Raw genomic sequence first — 12,757 nt, 5'->3', positions numbered from 1 at the left:
ACAAATTATGAAAAATTCTTCTCCGTCCCTTTTATTTTCTGTTGTCTATTCCTCTGAGCACATCCGAGAACCTGTGACGCCTAGATATCTCATCTGAGGCTGAAGTATTTCGCATTCTTTCGTATTCATTGTTTTTGGTTTTTTAATTTTGTTTCCTCACTCTATTAGAACCTGATTGGATCGATGTTTGTGTCAATGGGAGGTTGCAAGGAGCTTTTGCGAATGCGTTTACGGGAATTATTTTTGTTCTTGATTGTACTAAAATATACGGTTGCATGGAGGATGAAGGAAATTATGATTTATTCATTTATTATGAATTTTTCGAATGGCAAAGACTCGAGAGCGACTTGCTACTTACATGGCATATTCAATGAAGCTTCCTTCATCCTTCAGAATGTGACGTTCGCTCAGAATTTACGAAGAGAATTGTTGAATATTCTATAATGCGCTGGGGAAATGAAAGCACTTTTGCACCTCAAATAAAACCTCATTACGATGATTTTTCCTTCGGAGAGTAATAAAATCACGCATTTGACGATAACAGTGGGCAGCTTCGCTCTATTAACGACATTATTTTCAGTTAATTATTTATGTGGAGGAGAATTCATGATTCAAGTAGTTTCGAACTTGATTCGAGTTTCTATTCTTGATTCAAGCATAAGCCGACAGATTGATTCAACCCGAAGAATCTACTTATTTCAGGTAGTACGTAACGAGTTGCGTCAAGTCGGAAACTGCTTGATCCAAGTCAAACTGATACTTGATTCAAGTCGAGGAGAGACTTGATTTAAAAAATTCAAATTCTAGTGATATGAGTGAACTATCAAAACTATTCTTTCATAAGGGTCAAGTATTTCCTGGACTACAGAATCTGGTTGAATTAAGTCACATCTAAACTGAATCAATCACATTTCAGTCCTACTCATATCAAGTTGGAGTCGTCGACTTGATTCATGATTTTTTGGTGTTCAAAATTATCGTTTCAAGCCGACAAATACTTGATTCAAGTTAAATTGATACTTGACTCAATTCAAGGAAATACTTGACTTGAAAAATCCCAGTTCTAGTGGTAAGGGTCAAGTATCCCCCCGACATGAATCAAGCATCAATTCAGTTTGAATCAATTATCAGAATCTACTTGAACCAAGTCATTGACTTGCTTCATGAATTTCTCAATTTAACCAACTTTAAATATTTATTCAGTGGGATATTCTCGAGATGTACACAAGTGGGCCTAAATCTAAGATTAATGTTAAAGTAAGATTTCTCTATCGAAATTTATTCAAACAACTTGCATTCGACCAAGTTTATCATCCCGAAATAACGTGCATGTGTTAATTATAAACTGAGTGTAATTAAGGAATGTAGATTTAGGCCAGCTTGCATTTAAAGTAGGACAGAAAAATTACTTGCGAATGTTTTCCCAAAGCTCCATAACTGACGAATGCTCGCTGATAACCCCGAGCTTGTGAAAGTTGTTTATAAAAAATTTTGAAAATCCCCCAAACCGGAAGACAATGGAAAAAAGCTGCACGATTCGCTCGAAAACGAAATAACAAACAATGAACATGTTAAAGAGAATATTTTCATGCGTCGAAGCACTCTAGTATAATGTAATTTAAGGAAAAGTGGTGTTAGCGATAATGGTATGATAGAAATTGGATTTTTTTTCTTTCTCTATTTTATTTCAACGGATGAACAGGTAACTACAGCTGCCTCAAGGTGGATCTCATCTTCACGCGAGATCGTGCCTTCTATTTTACCACAGTCTTCATACCGGGTATTATATTGGTTACAAGCTCGTTCATCACGTTCTGGCTCGAGTGGAATGCTGTACCAGCTAGGGTCATGATTGGTTAGTACTCAATGCATTTGAAGGAATTATTTATTTGAATTAATCCTAGTATGGTCACCATATGAATCCTTGTTTTGTATAATTAGATGTTTTATTCTATTAATAATTTAATAATTCCTAATATTTCTAGTGGCAATTCTTTATTTTGATGGTTAAATAGTTTATTGATTCTGATAGAGGATTTATTTGGAATGGACGAATAATTTATTTCATTAGTCAAACATTTCCATCCAAATTCAAGTTTAATTAATGTAAAATGGAACAAAATGTTTCCAAACGGAACAATCAAATTTCATAATTTTTTTCATGGATATAGACTTTAATCAGTTCTATTCATTGACACCAATGAAAAGTCAATTTTTCGTACAGATTTGAAAGAAACTTTTTTTCCAAAATTCGATTTTTCAACGATCACTCAAAAAATTGTCATCAAAATGGAATTAGTCATGACTGAAAAAATTGCTAACAATACTCTCTTGATTCTATTAGAATATGCTGGGGGTCGCACAATTGGTTGTTGAGTTACAGCACATTGTTTATGCGATTTGAAAGAGAAAATCGGTTTTTTCATGATTACTGAAAGAATCATCAGTAATATCAATTATTTGACAGAACGAAATAATACGCAAAATTTTGCTGACATTTCAATCGATGATAGTACTATGACAGTAAAAAGCAGAAGAAGAGAATAGTGAAATAGAGTCCTCCAATAGTCTTTAACTAATACAGTAATTCTAAAATGCAATTGTAAAACAACTTAATCCTTCCAGGTGTAACAACAATGCTCAACTTTTTCACAACGTCGAACGGCTTCCGTTCGACCCTACCAGTCGTCTCAAATCTGACTGCCATGAACGTATGGGACGGTGTGTGCATGTGTTTCATATATGCGAGCCTCCTCGAGTTCGTGTGCGTCAATTACGTCGGACGTAAACGACCACTTCACAACGTTGTCTATCGTCCAGGCGAGAATCCCGTAACCCAGGTACATTTTCCCATCGCAATAGCCAATAATTTCGTAAACCGTGCCACCGTAACAATTCGGTATTTCAAATAAACCTCTTCAGTGAAAAAATTCGAAAAAAAATCTTCTGGGGGTCGATTAATCACCGGCGCCAGAATAAAAAAACCAAGTGCCATTAATCCAAATAAATCATCTTCCCTCTCAATTTATTCGAATGGAAGAGATGATGAAAAACAGTAAAATCATGTCTCACATCACGTCTCATCTGTGCCCCCGAGAACCCGTCATCACAATCGATGCAATCGAGATATTAATCAGAACAACAATCAATAATAAACAATAATTAATTAGTGAAACTGTAAAACGGCTGAAGTCGAGTTAATCTGAAATATCTCCGAATCTAAGCGAGATACCGAAATTATCGTAATAACCTTTTTTGTAGAGCGAACTGAGGGCTACGAAAAAGGTCTTAACAAAAATTTTGCTATCTCCCTTAGAATCGGAGATATTCATTGAAAACTGGCCAAAATCCACTTGAACCGTTTTACCGCTTCACTATTGAATCAATTCTGCAAAAATCAAATCAACGAATGAATTCGATGTCTTACCACTCACATACCACAACTACTTGTTACCGTTCATCTCGATTACACCGACCAACATCTTTCTGCCGCGCACCTTTGTGACTTTGTTGGCGTGATAATTGCACATTACCACCTTATATGACTTGTTATTTACTTTTATATTGAAAATTTATCTATAAATACATATAAAATACAATCTCCGCTGCATCTCAGTGATTATCGGCATCGCATTACCAAAACATAGGTATATTATCCCTTGAATTACTTATTTATATTACATATTCTATAAATTCAATTGAATTTTTCATGTTAATCGTGCATTCGACTTGATTGTTTTTTATGCGGAACGTTTACTAGTGTCACAGATATAATTATTTGAGTTGTTGACCCTACCTAACCCCACCCACACCCTTAAAAATCCCCTGATCGAGTCCACGAGACGGGATAAAATTTCATTTGTTTATTTAAAAATATTATTCCCTTAAATTATGATTTTTCCATCACTTTTTAGTAAAATTGTTTTGAACAAAAATGGAACGATTAATGAGAAATTGGGCTGCAAACTTTGCATGTCTCTACAAATTTTCTACTTTTCTATCTTTATACTTTTTAAACTCGATATTACATTGAAAATTTGAATTAAATTATTTCAGAAAAAGATTAGATTTTATTTCCTTAAAGTATTTTATTTTACATCCGATATTTATTTCAATTAAATAGTTTGCGCCACCGAGTTACAATAATTGATAACTAATAAATGAAATAATGCTGCGACTTTTGTAAATGTTGCATGAATAAGAGATTTTTCAACTGTGCGAGGAAAATGAGAGAGACAAAGAGGTGAAAAAAATGTTTAGAAAGCATCAGAAATTATTGATAAATGCGGGATTTTTTTCATCGCGTTTAATTGAAAAAACAAAAAAAAAACAAATCGAATTTGATAAGTTTGGTTGGTGGAATTTAGCGGTGAGTAAGTCTCTTTGTTTGGTGTCTGTGATGTTGCAGCGGCTTCCAGCGGTGCTCAGCAGGATAGGGATTTTATTGGCCAGCCCCTTGGTAAGAGCCCCCTCTGCCTTTGGGCACTCACGTGATGCTGAATACTCAATGAAACATCAGTCGATATTAGTTGATGTGTTTAATTGACATGGGGCGTGGATTATTGGGATTCAGTGACACGAGAGTACCCCACCACGCATATGTTTTCAACCTCCGGGCTTTACTGTTCTTAATTGCCTTGCGAATACAAGTACAATAAAAGAGAAGAGTACAAGTATCTTGACTTTTTTTGACATTCTTATTTTCACATGCATGTCACGCGTGAGCATCCTCACCGGGCTTGTGGGTCATCATTCTGGTTTGATCAATTTTCCACTGTTTTTTGCATTTTTTTAAATTGTTGGGAGAGGTCATTGTGGTGGAGACACGACTCCGGAAATTTGGTAATTAAGTGTCGTATTGATCTTTTGAGTGATTGACTACGGTGTTGGGGGATTGATTATTAAATTTTTAGTAAAAAATTGGGAAATTTTAAACAGCAACGAATTTATATCAATTTTTTAATGGATCTTGTTACTGACAAATTAGTCAACTTCTGGAATATTCAATTGCAAGTGATGTTCAATTTTCACAAAGGGATTGAGAATTCATTGAAATATTAATTATCAGAACTATAAAAATTTTTTGTCAATTTTTCGGGACACTTTTTGACAATGTTTACCAAGTGACAGTTGTACTGAAATTTCAAGAAATTCTGGAATAAAAAATTCACAATTTGATAAGGAAATCAAAGGAAACTGTTAATTTTAGTTCAATTGTTCCATGAAAATGACTAGAAGTCAGAAAAATTCAGGTAAAGAAATTCCTGAGTGTTGAATTAAATGAAAATTTTGCGGAATTTGGTATTCAACAGATAGTTGAGACGGTTTCGCTGGAATTTCAGGTACATTGCTTGAAATTTTTTATCACATTAGAGTTTGCCCGAAATTTTGAGGAATTTGATCACTTGAAATTCAAAATTCTATGAAAAAATTTATGAAATCTGGGAATCTCAGTTATATTGTTTCACGAAAATCATTGAAAATCAAGATAAATTATCTGGAATTCGGCACGAATTCACTGGAAATTTTCATCACATCGTAGTTCCACTGATATTTCAAGGAATTTTCTCAAATAATAAATTATTGAATCCACAATTAATTGAAAATTCAAGGGATTTGAGGGATTCTCGTCTGGTAGCTGCTCAAAAATTGGAATTTCATAAAATTCCCAGAAAAATTAAAAATTTTATAACTTAAAAAATCATGAACTTCCAAATAAATAATAAAAATAATTTTGAAAAATGGGCACATTCAGATAAATAAATTATTGAATTGACAATTAATTAAAAATTCCAAGTGATTTGAGAAATTCTGTTCCTCCATTTGCTTCAAAAATAGGAATTTCATGAAATTCCCAGGAAAATTAAAAATTTCATGATTTAATAATCATGAAATACCAATTTTTCTCCAGCATTCCAACATGAAAAACTCATTACCTCTCAATTTCTAATTGCAATAAATTGCATGAACAATTGAATCTCAAATAGACTCCAAATTCCCAAAATTGAAAATTCAACGTAAAAAAATGTACATAAAAAATTCCCAAAAGACCAATACGATACACGATACCCAAACCCCAGAAGTTATTTCCACCACATTCTCCTCCCCATCTGGATATCGACCCGATTTTCATGAAAAAAATCCTCGGGAGCACAACGGAGTGCTGCAAAAAAAACTAGAAATGAGATTTCCACTCCCTTTGACTGAAAATAATTATCCTGTCAGCAACAATGTGAAGCTCCCCTGGATCTCGGTACAAGCAAGAACAAAATTGGAGCAGTGAAATGACGACTGTAGCCTTTAAGAAGGGAATTCATTCCTAAAAAAAATCCTCTACACGTTTCGTACTCCCTCCCATAATTTACATGTTAACTACTCATTCTTATGATTTATATCTCCACAACCGCATATCACGCATGGAGGCCAGAGGAAACGGGATGTACATATTTCAGTTTCCAAAAACATAAAGTGGCAGCCCCATTTGAAGCTAAAAATCGGTCTCTATTATTTTTTTATCCATTCGTTAATTGTATTTTGTGCGTCTTCACGCTGTATTCAGTTCAATACAAGAAAAATTTGCAGAAAAATTCCCACTTTTGTCACCACGCATGAAAAAAATTGATAGAAAAACCTAGCGAATTCGCTGGAAAATTCTGTTCAAGTTTTAGTGAACTTTCTATTAGATTTTGATTAAAAACTGATAGAATTAAATAAATAAATTTGATAAATAAATCAATTTAATTTATCTATTCATTTAATTCATCATTCATTTATTTAATATTTATCCAATTTCATTATTTATTAAATAAGAAATAACCTCAATTGGCTCTACAAAAAAGGTCAGGACAAAAATTTTTCTATCTCTTTTAGATTCCGAGCTATTCGTCAAAAACTGCCCAATAGTCAAAATCGACTCAAACTAGTTTACCGCTTCGCTACTGAATTGGTACAGTCATTAATTATTAATACCAATTTCGAGGAATTCCTATAAAAAATATCCCCATAGAAAAAATTGCATAAAAAAATTGAATCTCTTAAGAAAAAAAACGCGCAATAAAACTGCGGAATTCTTCACTGGAATCGCCCACAAACTGATGGAATTTTCAATAAAAGTCCAGTAAAAACACACCAGAATTTTTCATCCAATTAATTAAGCTTTTCTATAGAATCTTTTTCATGCGTGACATTTTATAAAATTTTACCACCGAAAGCAACCGTAATCCTTTTGATTTATTCTCACTTATAATTTATTTAAACCTTAATTTACTTTATTGTCTCGCCAGGACTCGACCATACCTGAACTTATTGAACATTTATTTCTCACACAAAAGTGAGGAGATAAAAAAAAAACAATCGCATGAACTAACGAAAAAACGTGAATTATTTTCCCGCCCAGTGAAACCAATTATTTCATCCGATTGAATAAAAGAAAAATTAATTTTTCTGTGGAGTACCTCGTAAGCTGATTTCCCCAGGCTTGTTCACACACTGAATCACAACAAGTGAAACTCAATAATACTTGAGCGAGCATGTGCAGTTGAGCGAATTTTGAATCCCTCGCTTATTTTGTCTTATTCACACACTTTTAACCAAGCAGAGCTTCAATGCGCAAATTTATCGTGTATTTATGGAATACACATTCAACACCCAGAGAAATACTTCGCCTGAATAAAATAAAATTCATTAGGATCAGCTCGTGATAAATTTTTATTCAAAATTAAACATGATTTTTATTTTTTTTAAATAAAAATTCCATAAAATAATGTTGTGAATATTAATAAATATTTTCTGATGAAAATGAAACCTTCATTAACATGAAATAATCCTTCATTTCATGTAGGTTCAATAAATTCAAGAGAATTTTCATTGAAATTCGTAAAAAAATATTAAATAATTTTATTTCAATCTTGTTTTATTCAGATCAACAATTTATCTGGGTGCATGCACTGCTTTCATCACCAATCCAAATCATTAAATCTAACAAAAATGATAATGAATTTGCTTCAACCGAATAGAACCGAAATTAAATTTTTTAAAACAGACTCGACAGTTTAAGAGATATTAATATTTAATCGCCGGAATTCATTGATAAAATCATGAATTATTTTGGGGGCCAGTTGAATAAAATGGCGCCCGCTGCGAGGGTTAGGGGTGTACTGGGTCTCTCCATCATCAATCAATGTTGTAAAAAATAAATGATTAACAATCGACGAATTGTTTCACCAAAATTCTGCTTTATCCGCAGTTACAATAAAGAATTGCTTAGTAGTGTGACCCAATTCATGAGCTTTTTCAGTAGCAGTTAATCCTCCTGAAGCTTATCATGAACTTGAAGAGTATTTCAACTTCAGGAGAGAGTTATTGAATTTTATTTTTTTTTTAATCAGGCTCTCGAGAGTACCGCGACCTTATTTCATCATCTTTTATTGAATTATTTTTTTAATTTTTTTTTTCGTAACAAATTGATAAGATATTGCGTAAACGTTGGAAGAGCCACGAGCGTAGATACAATATTGTGTTGCAGCATGTGTCGCCCTTTATTGAAAGACGAGAGGCATGGAAAAATATTTATTGAACCCGAAATTGAAATATCGATTGATGATGACATTTTAAAATTTGTGAAGGATCCCCTTTTTCTAGGCGTGATAGGAAATATATTGGTGAATTGTTATTGAAATTGTCAATGGAGGTATTGGAATAATGCGGGAATGGAGAAAAAAGTTATTGTGATTCATTTTTTTTTCATTTCCATTCGGAAAATTTGACTGAAAATCCAGGGGGAGATGAACTAGATTGTCTTTGATCGGGAATATCTTCCGACCAAATGAAATTAGGGTATTAGGGGTATTAGGGTTTCTGAAATTTTCAATTGGAAATGTCACTTGTCAAAAATTTACGGGATTCCAGTCAAAAAATTGAGAAACAAATCAGAAAATTAAGAATAACAAATGATGCAGTAATTGTAAAAAATCTAGATATGACTACTAACTTTTCTCTGACGGTTTACATAAAAAAATAATCACACCGTAATGATTTTTATCTTCAATGCTTCATTTCCATCCAGACAAACTGTTCACAACGAATAATTCGTCCATCAATTTTCGTGAAATTTCTGGAGGAAAATTTGAAAAGATGAATCACAGAACACTTTCGTAAAACGTTGAACTGATTGTTGCAAAATTTTTTCCTCCATACTCAATACATAAATGAGATTAACACTTGAGAATAGATTCGGAAAAAGTGGATACCTTCAGGTAAGACTAATTCGTATAAGTATTCTGCTACCCGGACCCTGTCGTAGGGGACAAAGAAACGAGAGGGTGGCAATGCAACCGCTGGTGGTAATGAGCCGAACGAGATCATCGCTTGTACAAACTGCGGTCCAAATCCCTGTACGCACACAGCGACCAACGGATGTGCTGCTGAGGTATGTCAATACCACAATTATACTGAGAAAATATTTACTTGTTGTCTTGTGGAATGATTTTTGAAATTACAGAGGATGAAAAATTTTTTATTTGCGAAGACATATCCCTGATTTTCTGGAATTTATCACCAATTGTTGGTGATACTGCACTGAGAGAGAAAATTAGTTCTGCCGAAAAATTATATTTTCCCCTGAAGAGATATTTTGTAGTGTTAAAGTATTTACTTGTGGACAAAAAGTATATTTTTCCTGCCAACAGTTCGAATTCTTCTAGGGATATTACTGATAATCACGACAAAAATTCAATTTTTGTGAAAGATATTAAATTTTCTTCTATCAAGTTGGTTAATTTCCCTCAAGTAAATCTGTTCCGTTCTATCAAATATTCTCACGTAGAAGCGTGAGAGCTAATTTTCTCTCAGTGTGGAGACTGACTATAGAATGATCCCCAAAAATTAGAGATGGGTCTCTGAAAATCAGTGATAATACCGCTAAAAATTGATGGCAAAATCGTTCAATTCCATAATCACGAATATTTATCATTTGGTAATAGACTCCTGAAAATCAGTGACATGTCTCTAACAATTGGGAATGGATCCCAGAAGCTGAAAATTTTTTTCCTCTGTACTTAATATTTCGCATGGAACGTTTTCATTAAAAATAAAAGTAAAATATAAAAAAGAGAATGAAAAAAAAAACTATCGAGTACTCTCTATCAAAACCCCAACTGATTTTTCGTGAAACCCTCTTCTGATGCACGACCCCTTGTTCTGAAAAATATCAATTCTTCCAATTAGTAAATGTTTTTCTCAGTATTAAACCTGATAGCCCTTAGTCGTCTCTCTGTAACTCAGCATGAATGTATTGTGATTGTATGTATGAATTCCGCGTGCGTAACCCCACTGCATGATATTTTGTGTGTCGATAAAAATAATGACAAATGGAAATTGAATAAGAAAAATGAAAGACAATAAAGCTTGATTGAAAATCCGAACCACTGGAAACAAAGTGATTCCGAAATACATCTGATTCCCTTGATGATTCGAGCAAACAAACAAGAACCAGTGTTAAATGCTAATCACAAGCAACAAATTTGAATACTATCAGTCCCCCAGTCAATTTGCAAATTGGAGAGGCCGCACATGGAAAATTTCCATAGAACCCAATTGCCAAACGCAGAAGGTACTTTGAAAATAATTCTCTTTGAAAGCGCTTCCCAATTGAATGGAGCTTTTGTCGATGGGAGTACAGGGTCCACTGGATTTTCGAAAGCATCAATAAAAATTTACAGTATCACGTGCATAAATTCGAAGAGACAGGGGCGGTCCGCACAAATTAGACATGAACTTGTTTGTTCTCTCCCGATCGTATTTTTTCGAAATAAATCCAATAGTTCTGTCTGCATCTCTGTTATTCCTTTTCAATTAGGGGGAGGCTGAAACAAAACTGGGGCACTATTTTCTGCATGATTTTTTGGGAAAGGAGATAGGGGAGGAGATGCACTTCAAAACTGATTTGTCAACTAAAATCAGTAGCGAAGCGGTAAAACGGTTCAAGTCAACTCAGCCCTCAGCTGAATTTTCGAGGAATATCAGCGAATCTAAGGGAGATAGCGAAATTTTCGTAATAACCTTTTTTATAGAGCGAATTAAGGGCTACAAAGAACGTCATGACGAAAATTTTGCTATCTCCCTTAGATTTCGAGAAATTCATTGAAAACTGGCCGTTTTACCGCTTCGCTGCTGAAATGTTGCTTCATATCTCAAAAACATGGTTCTTCTCCAAATATTCAGGGACCTGTGTCTTTCCACATTTCCCATCATCAAGGTGCGAGCATTGGTGCCCACATTGGAAATTTTCTGAGGTGAATTTTTCATTGAAATAAGTAAATCGAAATCTAAATAATCGAGAATATTATTATTTTTACCTCGTCTCGCTTTTTCAACATTTGTTGCGAGTCGATTTGGAAGTGGCCATTGCCCGAGGGCCTCCCGCCAATGAATATTTTGTTCCATAAATTCATATCTGTCCAAAAACCATGTTCTTCGAAATACAAATCGAAATATTGGTTAACGAATAAATTTTGAAATGCATCTCCTCCCACATTTTCCATAACTAACGACTAAAAATTGTTGATCATATTCTATTAGCAGTCATCAACATTCATACGTTGGGAATTATTTCAGAGTTCAATTTTCGATGAAAAAAAAAATTGAATCATCAAGCAGGAGACTTAATCGTCAATAACTCGATAACGGCAGAGTGAAATTTCCCAATTTTTTTTCCAATTCTCATTTTCAAGATATTTTTTCAAGCTTTAAAATGAGACCCGACTCATTCAGGTCGCATCATTTGATCAGGAGATATGGACGTTTGAAGACAGTCAGTCCGTTCAGCCTCCCTCTCCCCATTTTCATTTTTCGTCTTTCCCCCCGTGAGCTTTTCCTTAATTGACAAAAAAATCGATGTTATGTGTGTAGTGCATGCGTGAGACGACCCTATAATGACCCTGAGTAGTGCTGCTTTGTGCAGGTACGGAAGAAAGAGCCACCCCATCCGATACGAGTTGCTAAAACCATAGACGTCATCGCAAGGGTCTTATTTCCCATTGCATACTCCGTTTTCCTCGTATTCTTCTTCTACCACTACAAGGGAGTCTCGTAGAAACCTGCGAGTAGTAACGACGGAAAGAGCAATCGAAGGAACAGAAATTAAAAATACAGTGGGACAAAGCTTGCGGCACGTTTGCATCCGAGAATTCGACAGAGATTAACAGCTGTGTTATGTGCATCATTGTATAAAATATTCCCAAAAGCATGATTGAGTGACAGTTACACTTGAAAAATCCTTTAGCCTAGAATTTAAACGAATTGAACTTTTGAAATGTGTGTAGATTATATTTACGACGGAATTTATGACGTCTGTGACGATCTCAATGTTGAACTTTGAATAAACTTCTGTAAAAACATTTTTATCGAGTTCACCCGAGACATTCTGAGGATGGAGTTGTCGAGAATACAAGAAGTTTAATGTTAGTGAAATTTCGCCTTTCAAGAGCTATTTCACGGTGAGAAATGTCGAAGATTTTTGGGGAGAAATTCCGGGAAACACTGTAATGCTTGAGATTATGAAATTGAAGTACATATTTTATTTTTTGTGAGGCTTTTCATCGCCCTCCTTCGGGATTACATTGACGTTAGTCTGACTTGATAATGTCTCGTGTTGTTTCACTTTTTCCCACACATCATAATTTAATTGATATCATTGGTGGAATTCAATTGGAAAACTAAAAACAATTATCGGTGATTATCATATGGTGCAGCAGAACAC

The 12,757-nt window shown here is 34.2% G+C and overlaps 1 protein-coding gene across 3 annotated transcripts in view; it reads left to right on the top strand.

The window, feature by feature from the left end:
* The window catches only part of LOC107040633 (glutamate-gated chloride channel), a 97,443-nt gene extending 85,078 nt beyond the window's left edge, over positions 1-12,365 (top strand). For 2 of the 3 annotated variants that reach the window (XM_015260782.1, XM_015260783.1), the window contains 5 exons: positions 1,703-1,855; positions 2,626-2,840; positions 4,409-4,459; positions 9,311-9,427; positions 11,960-12,365. In XM_015260782.1, the coding sequence (XP_015116268.1) occupies positions 1,703-1,855; positions 2,626-2,840; positions 4,409-4,459; positions 9,311-9,427; positions 11,960-12,091 (668 nt within the window). In that variant the 3' untranslated portion in view covers positions 12,092-12,365. Of the gene's footprint in view, positions 1-1,702; positions 1,856-2,625; positions 2,841-4,408; positions 4,460-9,310; positions 9,428-11,944 lie in introns of all 3 variants that reach the window. The other variant, XM_015260781.1, reaches the window with a different exon arrangement.
* The last annotated feature ends 392 nt before the right edge of the window (positions 12,366-12,757 follow it).

This window comes from Diachasma alloeum, unplaced genomic scaffold, assembly GCF_001412515.2.
Source record: "Diachasma alloeum isolate Michigan unplaced genomic scaffold, Dall2.0 Dall_scaffold_00339, whole genome shotgun sequence".
In the NCBI taxonomy this organism is placed as follows: Eukaryota; Metazoa; Arthropoda; class Insecta; order Hymenoptera; family Braconidae; genus Diachasma; species Diachasma alloeum.
This window is presented reverse-complemented; position numbering and strand designations above follow the sequence as displayed.